Raw genomic sequence first — 20,322 nt, forward strand, 5'->3', positions numbered from 1 at the left:
TTATAGACTTTCTTTGTATCCATCCTTAAAAACTCTGAACACTAAATAGCCTGACAACCAGCATGGACTCTGGCTATTTACAGTCCCGCCAGATCAATACCAACGCTCTTCAAAGAAGTGGTTCTTCTTTCCCATTTTCTTCTGAGCCTGTCAAACCAAGACACCGAAACCCTTTCTTCGCCTGCAGCTGCCGCTACACTCACACAAGGCTTTCATAATTGATCACAAGTGAAGTGGGTCTTACATAAGGCACTTGTATTATTCAGCTGCACTTAAATGGCTTCTGCTGAGCAGGTTGGCACTAAGAGTGTAATGACGTCTTAATGAGCCTGAGTGCTGCAAACAGGATTAATAGGGAAAATGATTAGAGAATAGTATTTAATGCTACAGTATGGGACCAGGTGGAAGTACTGATACAAAATCACCTTACCTGAACTTCTGTGCTATTTTGCATCACTTGGCTGACAGTTAATATCTTAATATCTCAGTTAATAGGTCATCATTGTGAGTTTTTCTTTGGAGATTTTAAATTAAGCTTCAATAGTACCAGAATAAATGCCGTTTTCTCCATTTGACTCAGTCCCATATACATCCTCACATATAATTTTGTTCAGAGTACCTCTACTTTTCAATTTGCATACTGTTAGTGTCTTTTCTCTGCAGTGTGCTCTTTGCCCTGCTGCCATGGCTTCCTGCCTACACCCCTATGGCATTCCACTTTTCTGTGCTCTTATCTCTCTGGGTGTGGGTGGACTGAAAAATCCCCTTATGCTGCTCAACTTCGCTTGGTGGCTAACAAACTGGCAAAGCTCTTTCTCGCAGGCCACAGTGGAAAGCATTGGCAAGCAGATGAGCTTTATTTAATTTAATATGACATGTAAAATCTAATGGAAATCCACCAGCTACAGGCCAGGAGAGAATGAAACTTTCAAACTTGGAAGTTGTGCTGACGTTGTCGTGTGGGTTTCTGAGTGCGACAGAGAGGAATGGTGCATGCATGTGCTATGGATAAATCGGAAAAGCGAATTTCCTACTTGGTAGTTAGCCAGACTATCATAATTTTTTTTTAAAGCAAGAAGAAGCCAAATCCCCATCATCCTTTTCTCAATGTTCATGTTTGCTTATCGTTTATCTTCTGGGTTTGATTTCACAACCAAATAGCAAATGTGAATGCCGACTTTGAAGTCCCGGATCTCGGAGCTTGCCACCAGCATGTGAACGCACCAGAAGACGTGTAGACTTTTCAAATCAATGCGGGCATTAAACTAACTTACCACGCAATGATAAAGTAACTTTGACAACAATGAAACCCGGGTGGGATGTTTACTGTGATGAATTGCCTATCTCAAGCAAGTTTCAAGTCTCTGTAAGTAGATTTTCAAACCATGCTGAAATGAATAGAAACGAATGGCTGCCTGGAGGGTAGGAAAAATGCATTCAAACATCTAAACAAGAATGGTAGGCTTTGGAAAATGGTTGGTAGTAAAGACAAGTATACGTGAATTGCAGTAAATGGGCTAAAATGCGAAAACACCGGTATGGTCCTTTAATTGGTCCGTGATGGCGATGGTTTAGAAACAAATCTATCCTCTCCATGCTGCTGCAAGTTGGAAAATCACTTCCTTCTGCTCAGAAACCCAACAGCATCTCTCTCTCTCTCTCTCTCTCTCTCTCTCTCATCCACCCTCCACTCGGTAGTTCATAGCCCAACAGGCCTAGATGCAGTTAGAGAGACAGGAAGAGAGGTCGGGGTGAGACGACTTTGTAGTGCCATGAAAGGAGGAGGCGGGTGGAGAGATGAATGAGTAATAATGAAAAGGGAGATGGAGAAAGAAAGAAGTGATTGTGTGCTGCATCTCTCTCTAGTGACTGATGGCAGACTGCAGAGAGCGACAAACAGAGAGACCTCAGGGTAGTTGGTGAGATGTCAGCTCTGATGTATACGTTTGTCGTCTCCAAGTTTCTGCAGGTGTCGTATTACGGGTGCCGACACCAACACAATTTTCTCATTATTAGCTTTTTGCCGCATAGACCCTCTCATGCAAATAGAATAATGATATCCGTTTTAGAAAATTGGAGCTGGAGCAGCATTAAGTAAAAGAGAGGGAAGGGAGGAGGAGGACTGCCATATTGAGGAGGAACATATTGGATGTGGAGTTTAGCTCAATTTTCCCACTGATTAATTTGAAAAACCAATTTACAAGAAGAGCAGTGAGAACCGTAAGAAAGTCCCTCTTCTTTTTGCGGAGCACATTTGGATTTGCCCTTCTTCGCCAACACTTGCACTGTATTCTGGCATTTTTCTGAGCAGCTTCTCTCAGTGACTTTTGGCTTGGCTGGCTGAATTAACCCTTAACCTTCTGCCCCTCTTTCTCTTGTCTCCTCCTTTCCCCTTTTCCCTCCCTTTTTCTTTCTCTCTCATTCTATTCAACAACACCGCACACACACACACACACACACACACACTGAATCACACGAACATGTTCATGGTGACCATAGCTGGCAATGCGTGTGTGGCCATGCCCCACAAAATAGGGCGCATAATCGAGGGGAGCCCGGCAGACCGCTGTGGGAAGCTGAAAGTCGGCGACCGCATCCTGGCTGTCAACAGCTGCTCCATCACCAACAAGTCCCACTCTGACATCGTCAACCTCATCAAGGAGGCCGGCAACACCGTCACACTACGTATCATTCCTGGAGACGGTGAGTGGGGAATGGGGGAATGTCATATTGCAGTATCCACTGTCCAAGCCAGTTTCATCATGATTTGTACTTTTCATTGTCTTTTGGGTTTCTTTCTATTCCCTTGACAAGTTGTTCTCAAAGTGGAGGCCAATCACCCTCAAGGGTCCTTGAAGGGGTCTTCAAGGGTCCTCACAATAGTGAAGGATATTTAAATTTCACTATAATTTGATTTGCTAACGAGCACATTCTGCCAATATCCCATCCGGAGCCTTTAGCCAAATATTCACTTCCTTAGGGATCCTTGGTATTAAGAAGTTGGACAACTAATGCACTAGACCTCATTCGTCAAGGTTTTCAGAGTAGAAGTGCTGATCTGGGATCAATTGAGACCTTTTTTAACCTTAATTTATCCAGGAAAGGTTTACTTAGCACTCGTGGTCTTTTTCAGACCCACCCTGGTTCAGATTCAGACAGTTACACACATTCACACCTGTGTGTCAGACAATAAAATCATCAAATAGATAATAAATTGATAATCAAATAGATAATCAAGGAGGCCTGTTCAATGGTCCTTAATTATTATTATTATTATTACATAGAATACACTGAACAGGGGCAGAGTATCCTAGAGGAGCAGGACTAACCCGTCACAGTTTGAACGGTGCTTGTGTGCCTGTAATGTCATATAAAGCTTCCAGTTCCTTCACTTGTTTTCAATGTGACTGGACACCTCCGCAGTGATGACAGAACTTCTTTGGGGATATTTGGGAACTTTCCCAGCCTTTGCATTCCTGCTTCGGGCATCTCTACACTTCGAAAACATGCAAGAGTAATTTAGATGTCTCTCTGTCTGTCTGAGAGAGAGAGAGAGCGAGAGAGAGAAAGAGAGAGAGATGCACAGCTGCCTCTGCGTGTGTGTGTGCATCTTGTCTTGCAAAGTGTTTTCAGGGAAGGTCTGTGCGCACTGCCCGTTGTGTTGCGCAGCTGAAAGCTCTCACTGCACTGCGCTGACAGATCTCCCCAGCATGCTTCACAAACACCGTTTAATTAAGTGCGTGTGTGTGTGTGTGTTTGGGAAGGCGATACTCCCTGTCAACCTGCGTGTCGGGAGAAATTGGAGCTATTTGTCCGCCGCTCGTTGCTTTCCGGCTCACTTTTTATGGGTGAAGAGCTTTTTCTGTGGAGCAGTTGATGAGAACAGTGAGCCGAAATTGCTCTGCCAAGACGACATAGCGAGCGAGAGACAAATAGAGAGAAATAGCTGGAGATGCTTTATAGAAAAGTTCCGGTTTGTGTTTGTGTGCATGTGTCAAACAACCCGACGCCGTCTGACACAAACACAGACCAAGGGAGTGACGGGAAAAGATTGTGGCTTGTGTATCGAAGTTATTATATCTCTGAGTGACTGCTCTCTTTGCCTCTGTTCACGCATGGCTGAGCATGCCCATGTTTATATGGATCCAATCCCGTCTGAATTTTCTTACGTGAATAAATACCATTGCGGTAGATTCTTCCAAGGTTAAGCCGTGGTCCAGCTCCTTTCCGCTGAGCACACCTCTCCCCTCTGTGGCAGCACGGCAGGAGTTTTATAGTTGCTGAATACTTCCATAAATGCAAGGAAAACCGGCGCGGCCCCCTCCCTGCCGGCGCACAGTAATCCATACATAAACAGTTAACGCCGTTACGAAAGCCTGTGTTTCCGCAGCGTACACATCCATCACGGGCCGAGCTCATTGCTTCCCATTGTGAGGGATAAGGGAGATGGAGGCGGCCGAGGTGAGACGGCGTGACCATTTTTATTGTGACACACCCTGGGGGGATATTGTGTAGCGCGGCCCCTCCCACCTCTTCTTATCTCCGTCTCTGTTCCTTTGCCTCTCGGCTCCTGTTTTCTCTGTCTCTCTCCCGAATTCCTCATTTTGATTCTACCTGCTCTCCTTCCTAACTCGCTCTGTTCGGCGCGGGCGGGCGTACTGCCAAGGCCAGAGACAAATTACCGAGACAGCTCAGTGCTTTTCCGTGTGCCCCGAATGTTTGGAGCGAGAGAGGAGAAGAGAGGCAGTGGGACGGTTGTGGAATGGAAGAGAGAGAAGGGGTGGGTGGGTGGGTGTGTGTGGGTGTGTAGGGGGGGGGGGGTGTATTGGATAAATGTACATACGGAAAACAGTTGGAGGAAAGATAAATGAAGGGAGGCAGCAGAATGGAAGGAGTAGCTTATGCAGATGAACAGATGGAGGGGCGAATAGGGTTTACGGGGACGAATGTAAGGCTGCAAAAGTGAGAAAGGAGGGAACGGGAAATATGTGAGGATGTAACGCAGTTCACGGTCGATGCCAGAAAATCTCAAAGGGGGGGGGGTATTTTAAGCGTGGACCTCATGCTGAGATCCAACCTGAAACATCCAACACACACACACACACCAAGAACTCCAGGTTCTCAACTCGACAGCCCCGAAATTAAACTCGTCCCACCCCGCGCCGCCGTTTAATTGGCTGAGCCCGTACCTCGTGGGCCACGGGCAATCGAAGACTTAAGCCAACAGGCTCCAAGGGGACTAGTGGAGGTGGAGGAGATGAATAGAGGAGAGGGGAATTGACCATGGCTGCGCAGAGTGTGAGAGGAATAGCGAGTAGGGGGCTGAGAAGAGAGGAGGGGAGAGCCGGTAATCAAATAATAGGCCCTTTGGATGACTGTGAGATATGGAATAGGGATATCTGTGGATAGCCAAGCACAATTAGGTTGTTAAGGAGAAGAAAGTTTTCTTTAGGTGCGGCAAGAGTGGTGTAATAATGCCCTGTTTTTATGGTTAGGGCCCGGCACGGATCATTGATAACACAAAATGGGCTTTGGTTAGCTTGAATCAGTGCGAAGATGAAAGACAGTAGAGTAACCATGGGCTTTCATGTCCCTAGAGTCTGCAAAGAAGTGTGTATGTAATCCTGGTTGATAATTCACAGGCAGCGTTTCATTCATAATTCACAGGCAGACAGAGTTTCATTCCAAAGTAATATATACGCCATTTTGAAAAAAAACACCATTTGACAGGCGCTTTGACAAAATGATTGATGGCGCAAAAGTAAAACGCTAGTGTTATTCTTGTGTCCCGGATCTGGCTGAGTGGTGGAGGAAGCCTGCAGGCTGGTGGAGACGCCGTGCCCCCAGGTCAGCTAATGTTTTTAGTTGACAGCTCCAGAACATCTATGGGGGTGTGCGCACTGAAAAATGAAAGTGTTCCACCTAAGTGAGATATGGCTTTAATTCCATCAGATAGCGTCTTCTGGGTCACTAGAAGGGCTTCCGTCCATGTATTTTGTATGCGAAACATGATGTACTGCATCGGAAAAGCTGTATAGAAATGGCAGATGTCAATAAAATTCACTCAATATTGCAAAAACATTTTTAGGTTTGCTTGAGGCAGAAATGCTTCTTGTGAAAAATGTCCAACATTAGCTGCCAGGAAAAGCAATAATTTGCCCAATACTAATCAATTCTTGAAATGCCGTCCATTTTTCTGGTGGATGTGTTCTATTTTTCGTTTTATTGGCTTCTGCCCAGCGGACGGAAATGCATCTAATGTGAATTGAATTTTATGCAACATTTCAAAAGTTAGCTTAAAACTTAAAACAGCTGGATGGAAACATAGCTCATGACAGCCTTTCCCCTCTCTCACCCTCCTCAGAGTCATCGAATGCGTCCCTGCTGACCAACGCAGAGAAGATCGCCACCATCACCACCACTCACACACCTCAGCAACAGGCTACGCCCGAGCCCAGGTGAGGTGCATCCTGGGAACATGGACAGAACATGTAGTCCTTTTGAACAGGAGTAGAATGTAATAGTTTGAGGCGTACTTGGGAGTAGTTAGAATTATTTTTCAAGATATGCTTATAACTAACTTAGGAAATTTCATAATTGAATTTCTTTAACGCACATATTCTCTTACACTGCTTTCTTTTTATGTTTTTCAGTTTTGTGTAAATGTTGCTCCCAAGGTTAATTGCAGAAAGCACCATCTTTGTCTTTAAGACAGTGCTTTATTTATCAGAAAGCAGACTAGATTGGGTGCAATACACAGTAACTAGGTGTAAAATTGCACTTTATCTTAACTAGAAATACTTTCTCAACACACTGCCTGCTATCTTTCTGTCTCAGAAACAACACCAAACCAAAACAGGAGTCATTTGAATTCAAAGCACCGCCAGGCCCTCCTCCCCAGCCCCCGACACAACAAGTCCCAGCCCAGGTAAGCAAGGACACTCCAGCCATCCATTTACCTGTCCCTTCATTCATCTACCCATCCATCTATCCGTCCATTCATCCGTTTCATATCTCCATCTATAACCTCCCAGCCATCCACACTCCAAGCAATCAACTTCCCACCCGCATCAACATTCATCTTTTCATCCATCCATCCAACTATTTCAGCACCAACACACCTATTTATCCTCCATTCCTCCATGCATCTGTCCATCCACCCACCCAAGGACGAATCAAGTGTTTTTTTTTTTTTGGTTTTTTTTTTTACGTCCACCTGCTGGCTTTATCGAAATCCATGCATTACGGAAGGCCCGTTTGCTTTCAAAGTAAGCTCTCGGGGCGCTGTGTTCCCCGCTGAATTAATCTGCCGGTGTGGAGATGGCTCTCCCAGATAGCATTGATCCTTCGCCAGAGGAGATGAGGAGGGCGTGAAGACAGGGGCTGTTGTGGCTGTCTCCCTGTCCTTGCAGTGCCTGTCCCCCTCTCTCTATGTCTGTGCCCTCTCCCTTTGTCCGCCCAGAGCCCAAGGCATCAATAATTCAGCATTCCTACACCTGAGCATATGCATGCACACACGCACACACACACACACACACACACACACACACACACACACACACACACACACACACACAGTCTGGCGCGACTATTAAATAGGTGTGACTTTCCTGAAGGTGGCATTTGTCCCCTGCTCTGAAATAGGAGCCCACTTCAAAGGACACACACACCTTCTCTCTCTCTCTCTCTCTCACACACACACACACACACACGCACACACACACACACACTTCAAATCGAACTGCTGAATCACAAAAGTGACCTTGATGCAAATGTGTGTCTTTCTCCCTGTCTCTCTCTCTCTCTCACTCACTCGCTCTCTCTCTCTCTCTGTGCGTGTGTGTGTGTGTGTGTGTGGTCCCTCTCTGTCCGTCAGGAGGCTGAGTTCTACTCAGTGGACTTGGAGCGAGACAACAAAGGCTTTGGCTTCAGCCTGCGAGGAGGCAGAGAATACAACATGGACCTGTACGTGCTGAGGCTAGCTGAGGACGGGGCGGCCGTACGCAACGGCAAGATGAGGGTACGCACACAACACACCGCCAGCCCTCACACACCTTCACACAGGTCCATGTCATCGACCCCCAGTTAGACACACATTAGGACCACAGGCCCCCAGTTGATGAGCTTTTGTCTCAGGGACTTGCATATGGGAAGATTTTTGTTGTTGCTGATGTTGTATTGAATTGTAAAATGTAAAAAGTAATATACTAATATAATATAATAATAGTTATGCATTCTTTAATTGGGATAATTAAATTATAGTGATATTAAGCTATTGCTCATTTAGCTGGGGACCCCCTGGAACCCCCTCAAGGACCCCTGGGGGACCCTGAACCCCCACATTGAGAACGACTGCTTTAGACTATACTTTAGGTCCTTAACATAAACAGTGGGCAATTCCTCAGACTGTTCTAGTTCATTCTACTCTATTGCAGTCTACTTGGCTTCTTCCTCATGACTAGTTTCTGTAATACAACCCACCATGTAGCTCTATGTCTTCATCTCATCATGTATTGAGAACAAATAGAGGAGTGTAGGAAATTTCTTAATGAGGGCAGCGCTTGTTAATCAGCCCTGTAACTATGTACAAACACAAACAATTCCAAGTTGATGATGAAGAGTAGTAGCTAAGCAACAAAAGTGCATGCTCTGCCATTTGGAGACGGCTCTCCAATGAAACTGCTGTTACTTCTGTCTTTCGCAAACAAGGAAACATGGAAAAAGAGATTTCAGCATTTTAATGGTTAGCACAACAGAATGCCGCATGTCTCCACTGATGGCTCCGTCCAAAATGTCTTTTGAAATATCCGGTTGGCAGATTGACTTTTGTCATGTATCTGACAAATGTGCAGCTCCCTGCCTCCAGGTGCAGTGAAGGCATTAGCAGTGTTTGACTGTGTTCCTCGGTGGCTGATGATACTCGCCCTTAGCTTTTACAGCCATCATAAAAATAGCATTCATCAATGTAATTGCCATTACATAATGTACCTCCCCAATTACAGCAAGCTACGCTTCATTGAACCTAAACTCGGTTGCCTCCAGCCTTTGCGCCAAGTAAGAGCTTGCCTGTGTCAGTGCAGTGGCTTGCTTACCACACACACACACACACACACACACACACCACACACCACACCAAACACTCAAAGAGCATACTCCCAGAGAGACTATGTACATAAATGTGTGTACATAAATGTTTAATTAATGTTTCTCCAATACATTTTTACAGCTTGTAAATGCGACGTTCATATGTGCCACAGAAGCTGTCATGGAACTGTAATATTTAACCTTTATTTTGATTAATTGCATAAAAACATGAGCAGATCTCTGTTTAAAGGAGTACTTCCCCTGGGCTGCTTGATTGAATATACAATGAGGGGTTAATTGATTTTCCCTTATGTATATGCATATGAGACATATGCAGAAAGCCTGTTGACATATATGCCTGTGTAGCTATCTGGAAGTTTTTGACATATGCTAATGTGCTACTGTTTGGAAGTGTGTGCGAAGGTCTGTGGGCGTGCATGCATTTGCACATGCATACATAGATACATATGTTTGTGTCTGTGTATGTCTGTGTGTGTGTGTGTGCGCCTTATTAGCGGGGATATTAATAGTAGCAGTTCTGTGAAGCAGAGAGAGGTGTCAGTGAGAGATCCATATTCTGCCAGAGAGGAATTCCCTCGGCGCAGACAGCACTGACAGATAACTTGAGGCGTGGAGGGGGAAAAATTGAGAAGCGAAAAGTATTTCCTCACACTCCTTCTTCTCCCTCTCATTTTCTCTCCCGGCTTCACAGTTACTGCTTTTCAACGCAACTTCCCCCCCCCTCTCTGGAAACCGTTGATTTTAAAAACAACAAAAATAAAAAAAATGTTACTGTTGTGAGGTTTACCGTTCAGAGGATTCGATTTGTAACTTTTCCTCATTCTGTCTTCTTGTTTCGCTCTTCCTTCCCTCCCTCTGTCAACGTGTCCCTTTGAACCTGCTCGCCTCTCGTCTTTCCTCCCTTCCTGCGTACTTCTTTTCCCTCTGTCACTTGATTCCCCCGTTCTGTCTCTCCTGCGCTGTCTCCTCTCCCTTTGCCGGCTCTCGCTTGTCTCTCTGTTCTCTGCGATTGAACGCTCTTCTTTCCCTCCCTCTCACCTCTCCTCCCTTCCGTCTTCACTTGTCACTCTGTCACTGTGTGTGTCTCTACCTCATCCTCCTCCTCCGCATCCCTCCCTTTGCTTCCTCCTTTCTCCCCTCCATTTCGTGTTCCTTTTCCCCTCTCCGTCATCTCCCTTTTCCTCCCCTTCGCTCTTGTCTCAACCTTCCCCACTTGTCCCTTTCTCTTCCTCCTCTTCTTCCTCCTCCTCCTCCTCCTCCTCCTCTCTCCAGGTCGGCGATGAGATCTTGGAGATCAACGGCGAGAGCACCAAGGGCATGAAGCACGCGCGGGCCATCGAGCTCATCAAGAGCGGAGGCCGCCGCGCCCGTCTGGTGCTCAAGAGGGGCGACGGCTCGGTGCCCGAATATGGTGGGTCAATCTACGAAAACATTCCCTTCTCCCCCGTCTTCACGCCTTGAGCCGGGGCGGGGGAGGGGGGGGAACGCCCAGTGGACGGTGGTGGGTTCAAGGGGAAGAGGTGAGGGGGGGGGGGGGAGGGGAGAACGGTGAGGACTCATTTACCCTCCCAGGACCCGCCACCCAACCTTGGGTCGCTCCCACCAGGGTTTCTTTCTGGTGGAGGTCACCCCTGGGCCCCCGTCTGTCACTGCCCACCAGGGGAGGAGAGGAGGGGAGGGGAGTTGAGGGGGTGGAGGTTGCTCCCGTGGGTGCTGTCGCCCCTTCTGCTGTCACCCGCTCTCAGTTTCCATGTCACCCCACTGTCACTTTTCACCTTCTGGCCGCTGGGCCGCTGAGCAAGGCACTCTGCTGGGACTTTCCAGAAAGGTGGTGGGTCTGATTTCAATGCCACATGAAAAAAAAAAAAAGAAACTGTTTACATGGGTTGAATGACCAGAGTCTAGGGAAAAAATCGTTGTTTCTTGTTGGTAAGATGTACTATTGATGCTCCAAGCCCTCATTAAATGTTAATTTAGGGTCGAGGGGAAGAAGAAACTTGATCCATTGCATCCCATGATAAAGTGGGAAACACTCTTTGAAATGAAAGCATCTCGCAGCTTTGGATAGGACGCGAACATATTTATGATATTTATTGAAGGTGAATGTAAGCTACTGAACTCTAAGGGTTTTAAGTGAGAACTGTATTCAGAAGAAAGGCAGTCTAATGCTTTTTTTGCCGTTTCAATGAGAAAATCTCACTATACTGTGCTTGACATTACTCACTAATCCGTGGATTTATTTGCACCCACTGTTAATGTCATTGAAATGCTGTGACGATAGGAACTCTGCCCATCCCCATACAAAAGAAATCCATCGCTCCACTTATATAGACGTTTTGTACAGTGATGAAAAGAATAGAGGCATTTTTACAAGTATTTTTGTTCCATGTACAGAGCCATGAATCAAATCCACATATTAATGGAAAAAGTCTATTGCTGCATGAACTTGTCAAAAGTGTAAATTGATTTTTTTTTTCCTTCTATTGTCTATTTTCCATAATATTTATGGAACGTTTTTTTTTTTTATCGTATTGATCTGTTTTGATTGATAGTCACAAGTCATCATAAATGCATTCTTGTTTTTTTTGTTTGTTTTTTTTCTTTGAGTGGAGATATATTTGCCTGTCTTGAAAAATCATGTAATTTTATTTGCGCTAAGAATGTGCTGTCTTAACCTGCACCAATATGACATCATGTGAACTTGTATATTTTTGATCATTTTTTTGTACTTTTTAGTTGACGCACCCTTTGACAGTCTCGCCAGTGTTTCTTTTTTATTTCTGTCGGCAATGTAAAACTGCTTCATACGCTGTTGTTTGTGGGTGTGTGAGTCTCACTGTCTCTTTTGGGTTTGGGTTTCTGCTGCTTCTTTGTCCATATGTGTGGGTGTGTGTGTGTGTGTGGGCGAGTGTGTGCAAATGTGCGTGGGCTTGGTTCCAGGACTTTTCTCTGTAACTGATGGTTTCCACTGAAGGGTTGGGGCAATTTCCTGGACTGTCTCCTTATTCTGAATGACTCAATGATCAAATAAACAAATTTTTTTCATTGAAAAATCAACACCGACAATAATTCTCCTTTTCTTCCTTCAAAAGGTCTAAACCCTGTGCTCTTCTCTTTTTCTGTTTTTGTTTATCTTCCCTTTGCACTGGGCTCTTGTCTTCCTTCAGGGATGGTCGCTCCCCATCTCACTGCATGCATGAGAAATGACAAGATGGGGGAGGCGTCTCTCCTCCAAAATCAGACCACGGTTTGTAGCTGTCCTGCTCTCCCTTCCCCTGTCATCTGTCTGTCTGTCTCTCTCTCGCTCTCTCTGCTTCTCTCTCCGCTCCCTCTCTCCGTGTGGTGTGGCCTCAACTCACCCATGCCCGTGCTCTACTCCATGCATACGAATCCATTCACCCAGAATGCATTGCCAATACCGCCGCCGCCGTCGCCGCTGTTGTCATGCTGACTAGTAGGAATGGATTCATGCGTACCTCTCCACCAGTCGCATTCAAACCTCTGGGCACCATGTCCAGTGCTGAAATGTGGAGAGCGTTAGTTTAGTTTGTTCTTGTTAATTAGTTTAGTTTATCTTCCCTACTTGAGGCTTATCAACTATCAAAGAACATCCTCTCTGCTGTAGCTCTAGCTCTGCAGTTTGTAGTCTGAACATAGCCTGTCTGTAAAGATGTAGACATAAAGACGTATTAAAGATATTCATAAAGACAAGTAGAGTTGGATAGAACATGTAAGGATTAATCATAAGAATCCAATAATGACAAGGTATTATGCTGACTGCTCATGTAGATGATGTGATGAGATTAATAGGATAAAAATCCTTGAGGTACACTGACATAGTATTAAGAAAGCAATCACATAACATAATTTAACATTGGTCCTAACGCAAAAGAATAACATAATTGAAAGGCTACTTCACTGAACATCTGAGACCAAACTTAGCGCTGCAATACTATGAGCCATCATGTAGTTTTTGGATCTCATCTCGAGCATTGTATTTGCTTTAAACGTTTCCAAGAATCTAAGGCATCACGACAGCGCATGAAAGAGCATGGCTAATCAGTTTAATCAAGCAGCATCATCAACATGCAGCACGTTGGCACTGTAACCAGCCACAGGTCCAGCCGTCCAACCGACCAAGTGCCATTCTGCTTCAGTAAGGTGAACCCAGGTAGACCTGGGGAAAGGTTTGTTGTGGGTAACAAGTGTCTTCAAGCTATGGCTGCTCCACAAGTGTGTTTCACTGCATTTTATTCTCATGTATAAGCAGTTCTAATGTTTTACCATTGGCTGTTGCTGTGCCATCTAACAGTTAGCCATCTTTGCTGGCATTAACATCAGAATGGCTTCCATCGGAAATGTTCTCAGCTTCATGACTGAGTGACTTATGAAGCATGGTTACTGTGAAACCCCATGGGAGGTTTTAGAATCTAGATGCATGTTTGATCCCCCTGCCCTCGTTTGTATGTCACACTGTGTTGCAGACAGCATCAACGACGGCAGCAGCACAGCCAACCCAGCCGCAGGGTTACAAAACGCTGCGGAAGTGAGCACCCTGCCCCCAACCAACGCACCATCGGAGTCAAGCTACCCACCAGAACCCCACCAACCATCCCGGAGCAAGGAGCCGAGCCGCCACCCTACTGGCACCGGCAAGCACCACCATTCCAACCACCGCCACCGCTCCCCCAACAAGAAAACCAGCACGGGCAAACGCAAGGGGGGCAAGTCCACTGGGAAGGACATATCCAAGCTGTTCAAGAAGAAGGATGACAAGGGAAAGAGCAGTTCCAAGGACGGCCACCACCACCATTCCAGCGGCGGGCACCACCGTAGCGGGCGTCACCATTCGCCCGAGAAGGGCCGCAGCCGGGCACGCAGCGCAGAGAACACCCTGGATGGCCGTCACGGAGGACGTAGCCACGGGCGCTCCCCCGACAAACACCGCACCAACCAGTCCTCCTCTCACCAACGCCACCGCTCTCCCCATCGCTCGCCCTACCGCTCTCCCTACCGCTCGCCTCAGCGCCACAGGTCCCCCCACCGCTCTCGTCACCACTCCCCCACCCGACGCCACGCCCACTCCTCAGACCCCTACCGCCGGCACGTCTCCCCAGACAGACGGAGGGCCCAGAGCAACGAGAAGCCCACTGGGGATGTGGCTGTATTGAAGGAGCCCCCCAGGGCCCCTGAACCTAGCCCCCCTCCCGTGGACAGCGTCCTCCGGGAGCCCCCAGCCCTGGACCGTCTGAACAGGGAGGCCGCGCTGCCGCGCCTGCCGAGGGAGGAGCGCCTGTACGGGGAGGACAGCCTGCTAATGAGAGCCTCCTCCATGGAGAGGGCCTACAGGGGGGACAGCCTGCTGAGGGAGGCGGCGTCCCGCGACCAGAGAGGGGCGTACGGAGACACCACCCTGCCCAGGGTGCGCACCCCCGACTCAGATTCAGCCTACAGGAGGTACAGCTCGCTGCTGAGGGGGCGCTCTCCTGAGAGGGCGGACAGGGACGGGCGCTACGCCAGCAGAGGCGCTTCCCCCGAGCCGCGCTACCGAGCCCGCAGCCTGGGACGAGACATCTCCCCGGTCAGGAGCTTCAGACGGGACGAGGAGGACGAGGAGGATGAAGAGGATGAGGACGATTTTGTTACGGCTAAGGTGAGGGAGTACTACAGCACGCTCAAGTCCAACACCAGTCGCTCCTCCAAGGCCGCGCTCCCGGAGCCCAAGAAGAAGACCTACAAGGAGGGCCCCAAAGACCTGAGCATCTGATTGGATGGCTGTCAGCCAATCACAGCCACCACCCACAAAGCACCACAAGCGCTCACCTCTCCCATTACCACTTGGATCCTCACATACAGAAGTGCACCCAATTTTACACACACAAACACACACGCACACCAGACAACACATATATAGACATACACAGACCCTGGAAAAAAATCTAAGTTATTGATTATGTAACATTGTTGAGTTACTAACCAGACAGTGATTCCAAAATGACTTTTAAAAGCTGAAGGGTTTATTTTTTCTTTTCTTTTTTTTTTATTGTATGTTTTTGATTTTTGTTTTCTTCTTTTTCTTCTTTTTTGGTTAAGCATTCTACATTTACAGTAACTCTGACTTTTACAGAAAATGTAAAACCATAAAAAACAATGATGTGCCTAACAGTTCCATTAACGAGCAACTTTTTTTTTTTGTTTTTGATTTGATATGTGACGGGCATTTTGTGCCGCACCGTCAGATGATGAAATGTATGTACTTTTCCACAAAGAACCCATGGAAGTACCGTGCACCTGGATAACTGTAACCGGTGCTCACAACGATGCTGTGCATGTCTTTACCGGTTTCAATGTCTTCTCTATCTCTCTCTCTCTCTCTCTGTCTGTCTGTCTCTCTGTCTCTCTCTCTCTCGCTCTCTCTTTCTCTCTCTCTCCCCCAGTGCCACTGTTTTTTAGACATTTGACCAGACTATAGCACAAGCCTGCATTTGTTTGTATATTTTTGACAGTTTGCAGTATGTGTACATTCAGAGGTGATCATTTTAAATGAATGAAGGGAAAATCAAAAGTTAAACTATGATGATGATGATGATGATGATGTTAAAATAAAAATAATATATTCAACAAATGAACCAGAGTGCGTCTGTTTTGGTGTGTTTAAGTGTGTGTGTGTGTGTGTGAGTACACGGGTGTGAATGCATGGGTGCATGCATTTTTATATCTATCTTTTTGGTTATCACAGGGGTTAAAATAGGTTTATGGCATTTAGTGGCGAGGGTTAGGGGATAGAGAACGCTTCTAAGTCAATTGAAATTCCTAAGAAGTATAGCAATACAAATGTGTGGGTGTGTATGTGTCATAACAAGACAGATATTGGGTGCCAGGTAGATAGTATATCCTAAAGGTCTAGAATACTAAGCTCTCATCATTTGAGCAAACAAAAGACAATGGAGAGAGGAGCCTGACATCGTTATCTCAGGCCTTGCAAAAGTATGTGTGGAAATGAAGTCTTTGAAGGAGAGAAGAGCAAAGTGCCGCCTTCCCTTCACCACATCAAAGCTAGGATAGAAGTCTTAACAAAAAGTGTCCCCTCCTTTCCTCCTCTCCCCAGCTCTTATACTTTGATTTGTGCCTTTTCTGTTCTCTGTGGCCCCTCTCTCCCTTTGTCCTCTACACTCCGTTCCCGTCTTCCTCTCCCCTCTGCGTCCTCTCTCCTTTCTCAAAGATTGTTCATTTGATAGAGAACAGACCACTGGGATGCCGTGTCCCTAGATGTCAGGACGGTGACAGCGGTGGGTGGATGATGACGCCGGGGAGGGCTGTGTTGTCTGTTTTTTTTCCCTTGGCAACAAAGACTGGGAGATGAGAGAAAAACAGCAGAGAACAGACGGGTCACTCCTGCTGACCTGCGAAGGCCAATCGGGTATTTGCTGCTGGAGAGAAATGTAACATTTGTTGTCAGTGTCTGACAACGCTTGACGCTGATGATGTAAGATGAGGCACAGCGTAAGAAACTGGCTGCTACTGAATTCAGTGCACAATGCATGAGGTAATGGATTTAAAGACCATTTTTTAAATCTATGGTAGGTACTGTTTAGGTGGTAGTGAGCCTAATAACATAGTGGTGTATGATAATGGATGTTTAGGCTTTGTTTACCTTCCTCACACCCTCACTCAGACATGAGATGCACACGCACTGGATTGTGTTTGATCACAATTCAAGCTCGCATTGTGTGAGGAGTTTTTCAGGTTGCTGCATGCCAAGGTACTTGATACCACATTTTCAAAAGTGTGCATTCAAGATTACCCTGTGGACACAATCTTTGCAGCTCATGAGAGGAAACGGGGAGCAGAGATGAAGCCTCATGATCAAACGGCAACATATCAGAGCTTTTGGCCCAGTTTCTCAGAGATTCAACAGGGTCTCCATGCATTCCGCTCCTTCAGATGCGATGATCTGAAAGTGTTGTGTTTTCACATGGCTACATTTATGGGTCCTGGCTTCATGCAGAAGTGAGAGAAACATGCATGCTAAGACCACTGAGTGCAAAATCTCTCACTTACACCTGGAGTTTTTCATTGTGTAAACACTTTTCACTTTTCACATTTCACAATCCATATTGTGTCACAATATAGTAGGCTATATATAACATCTAAAATTATATATACTTAATTTTTCTTTTACATAATGAGGCCTATTGTTTTTACCCAGGTAAGAATGGGGTCTTGGATAAGGAATACTGCAATCTGGGAGGAGACATGGAGAAGATGCTTGTATCCTGCGAACACTTCCACTTTCCCTCCCTTCTCTCCTTCCCCTCACAGTGAAGGGGAATCGGCTCCTAAATAATGGATCTAATCCACTTCCCAGCACCGAAACACTCTCCTCCCCTCTCCTTAAATCTCTCTCTCTCCCTCTCTCTCTCTCTCTCTCTCTCAGGACGTACTCCACTCCTTCTCATCATCAAATGTGGAACCAGAGCCCTATTTTTTATTGCTTGCGCGACCCCAGAAATGATGAACAGCCAATGTCTGGTGACAATTTATCATGTCAGTGCCAGGGAGAGGGAGAAGGAGGAGGAGGAGGAGGAGGAGGAGGAGAAGGTAATGAAATCTCCAATAACAACATCACTACAGCTGAGCACGGCGACAGCCCATCGGGTCAAGCTTCCAGTCTCCCATCACCTCGGCTCCGGGTGCTCTCGCTCCGACCTTGGAGACCCTCCGCTCCCTCGTTGCCATGGAAACACCGGTGCAATGGGTTTCTTACTAAAGCTGACTGGAGCAGAGAACAGTCATGTTCTTTTTAGGCTGTAGACACGCACAAACAAGGCTGGTGGTTTGGGGGGGAGTAAATGCTAAGAAATAAGGGTACAGGATTATTTTTGGATGTGTGCTTGGATTTCAAGTTGCCTTCACTCAAGAGAGACTTTCTGAAATTTGCAGTTACTTTTCTCACAGGAGGGTCTTCTTGAGGCCAACATCCTGTATAACAAGGCTGTTGTGATGCCCGCTGCTGTCATGCTGCGGACATCCACACTGCTGTCATGTAGTGGCTGTTCCCTCACCTAATAACTGTCTCATGCTTGACTGTGCATGGAAAATCAGTATTCTCCAGGAGAGAGGTGTGGTGGAGGAATCTGCTGTGGCTGCTCACAGGCCATTATAACCGATGCAGTATGTGTTTTTCAGATCAGCGATAGAGTAACAGTGCTCTATAGACTATAGTGTATCTATAATGCATGCTGCGCTTCGGGCTAATGTGGTACGTGGTTAAGTAGAGAAATTGCTGCAGCCTGTTGTGGATATCGTGCTGATCAGTCAGCAGCTGTTGGAGAGAAATCCACAGATATCACGTTTTGTATTGAACACTTAGCATCAATAATTTGGAATTAAACTGCCTTTTTGCTGCCTTTGTCTGAGACTTCTAGCTTTTTACTGTATCTCCTGTGCCAAATATATTTGACAAAGCTCTTCAAAATCCCAGATGTACTTTACTTTTTTAAATTCGTGAGAGCTGGTACCTTTTTGTTGATTCAAGGTTCCTCAGATCAAACAGATGAGTGATGTCTTACCTACTCACCTCATCGTCAGTTTGTGATGCTACAGACATCGTTCCATAAGCAGAATGTCACTGACCAATGTGTCCAGTCCTTTGGAAGAGTCAAGTCACTGAACTCTTGCTTGCTCCGGAGACGTTGCTCCTGGCTTCCCCTGCAATGTGAGTCCAAATGTGCGCATGTATGTCTGTCTGAGAGGGATGGGCAAAGACGCAAATCCCCAATTACACTGTGTTGAAGCACTCTAATTTTACTTCTCAGCAGCTCTCTGTCTCACAACTAAATCCCTCAGCCCTCTTCTCATGTGTGAGGTATTCTTGATCAAAGGCAATATGTACACCTGGTGATGAGGATAATGCAGTTTCAAGAGTGACTCATACCCTCTTAGTTAGAAATGGCTCGCTGAACACTGTTTCTGGCTGAGTCAATGAAATAGTTATACAGTTATAAGAAATGCATGCTGAAACGTTGGCTTTGCCTGTTGCACTATTAAATGATTCATTTCAAACTTTGTGTATGGCAGTGTGGTCAAGACTATCCAAAGAAGAAGATACCATCCAGACCTTTTGGTGAGCACTTTTTGTTCAAAATTGTTTACAACTTGCAACAAAAAGAAAAGCCTCCAGAGTTATTTTTTCCCAAGTGGTAAAAAACAACAATGCAGAAACTCCTTGCATTGTCCTTGTGCAGGATGCAAAACGACTATCCTTCTGCTTTTGTCAGTCTTAAGAGAGAAGGCATCTGAAAGTATTACTGTAAAGTTGTCTTACAAACAGGATTACACAGTCTTTTGTGTCAGTTTCATGCAGGAGATACTGAGCTGGAGGACACGGAGGAGGCCTCGGTGTTGGAGGCAGTGGCGGATGCTCCCTCCTCCTCAAATGGGTTCTCCCCACAGCAGAGCGTGGTGATCATGCAGTGCTTGTTCACGCGGATGTAGATCAGAGGGTTGTACGGGGCCGAGCTCTTGGCGAAGAAGCCTTCCAAGTTACAGCCAGTGCATCCTGGGACAAATTATCCGTGCATCGCTGTATACACGGTCGTGGTGAATCCTCCAATGACCATGAAGAGACTGGCAAATGTAGTTGAGCAGCGTCCGGAGCTTCTTGTGCTCAGTGGTGATGTAGAGGGTGAGGAAGTTAATGGGGAAGCCGACTACGATGAGTAAGAACATGTAGGCAGCAGTACAGAGAAAGCCCAAGGCTCAGCTATGTAGTACTGCGGATGCTCACCACGCAGGAAGAACCTGACATTTACGCCAGTAAGGCTTGAGAAAGGGACGTAAATGTCAGGTTCTCCAAGCCGTCCATGGCTGCTGTATGTGCATGTATGGAGCCTACAGAGGGACATTGGGATGGTGCTTGTTTTCCTTATGTGCTGGCTGCCCCAGCGTTACCTCTTATAAAGGATCTCATGAGATTGCACGCCCTGCACTGTCAGCAGAAAATGAAATGAGGATATAGAAATAATCCATCACCTGTGGCAAGTAGACCTCCTTCACTGTGCTGCAGCTATCCATCAGGTTACTGCCCTATCTCATTAGCTCCAACACATGAGTGTAATCTGGAGCGTAATTAGAGTTTGTTGTGACAGTGTCAGCCACACTGTGAGTGTTGGAGTTGTCGTCAGATTCAGAGAGGAAATCAGTCATATGTTCAGT

General features: G+C 46.3%; 1 protein-coding gene across 9 annotated transcripts in view; it reads left to right on the forward strand.

The window, feature by feature from the left end:
• magi1b (membrane associated guanylate kinase, WW and PDZ domain containing 1b) overlaps window positions 1-15,720 on the forward strand; it is a 145,837-nt gene extending 130,117 nt beyond the window's left edge. For 7 of the 9 annotated variants that reach the window (XM_078283351.1, XM_078283353.1, XM_078283352.1 and 4 more), the window contains 6 exons: window positions 2,500-2,703; window positions 6,365-6,458; window positions 6,838-6,928; window positions 7,877-8,020; window positions 10,378-10,516; window positions 13,590-15,720. In XM_078283351.1, the coding sequence (XP_078139477.1) occupies window positions 2,500-2,703; window positions 6,365-6,458; window positions 6,838-6,928; window positions 7,877-8,020; window positions 10,378-10,516; window positions 13,590-14,872 (1,955 nt within the window). In that variant the 3' untranslated portion in view covers window positions 14,873-15,720. Of the gene's footprint in view, window positions 1-2,499; window positions 2,704-6,364; window positions 6,459-6,837; window positions 6,929-7,876; window positions 8,021-10,377; window positions 10,567-13,589 lie in introns of those variants that run through there. The other 2 variants (XM_078283355.1, XM_078283359.1) reach the window with 2 other exon arrangements.
• Window positions 15,721-20,322: the final 4,602 nt, after the last annotated feature.

Source organism: Centroberyx gerrardi, chromosome 5 (genome assembly GCF_048128805.1).
Source record: "Centroberyx gerrardi isolate f3 chromosome 5, fCenGer3.hap1.cur.20231027, whole genome shotgun sequence".
NCBI lineage: Eukaryota > Metazoa > Chordata > Actinopteri > Beryciformes > Berycidae > Centroberyx > Centroberyx gerrardi.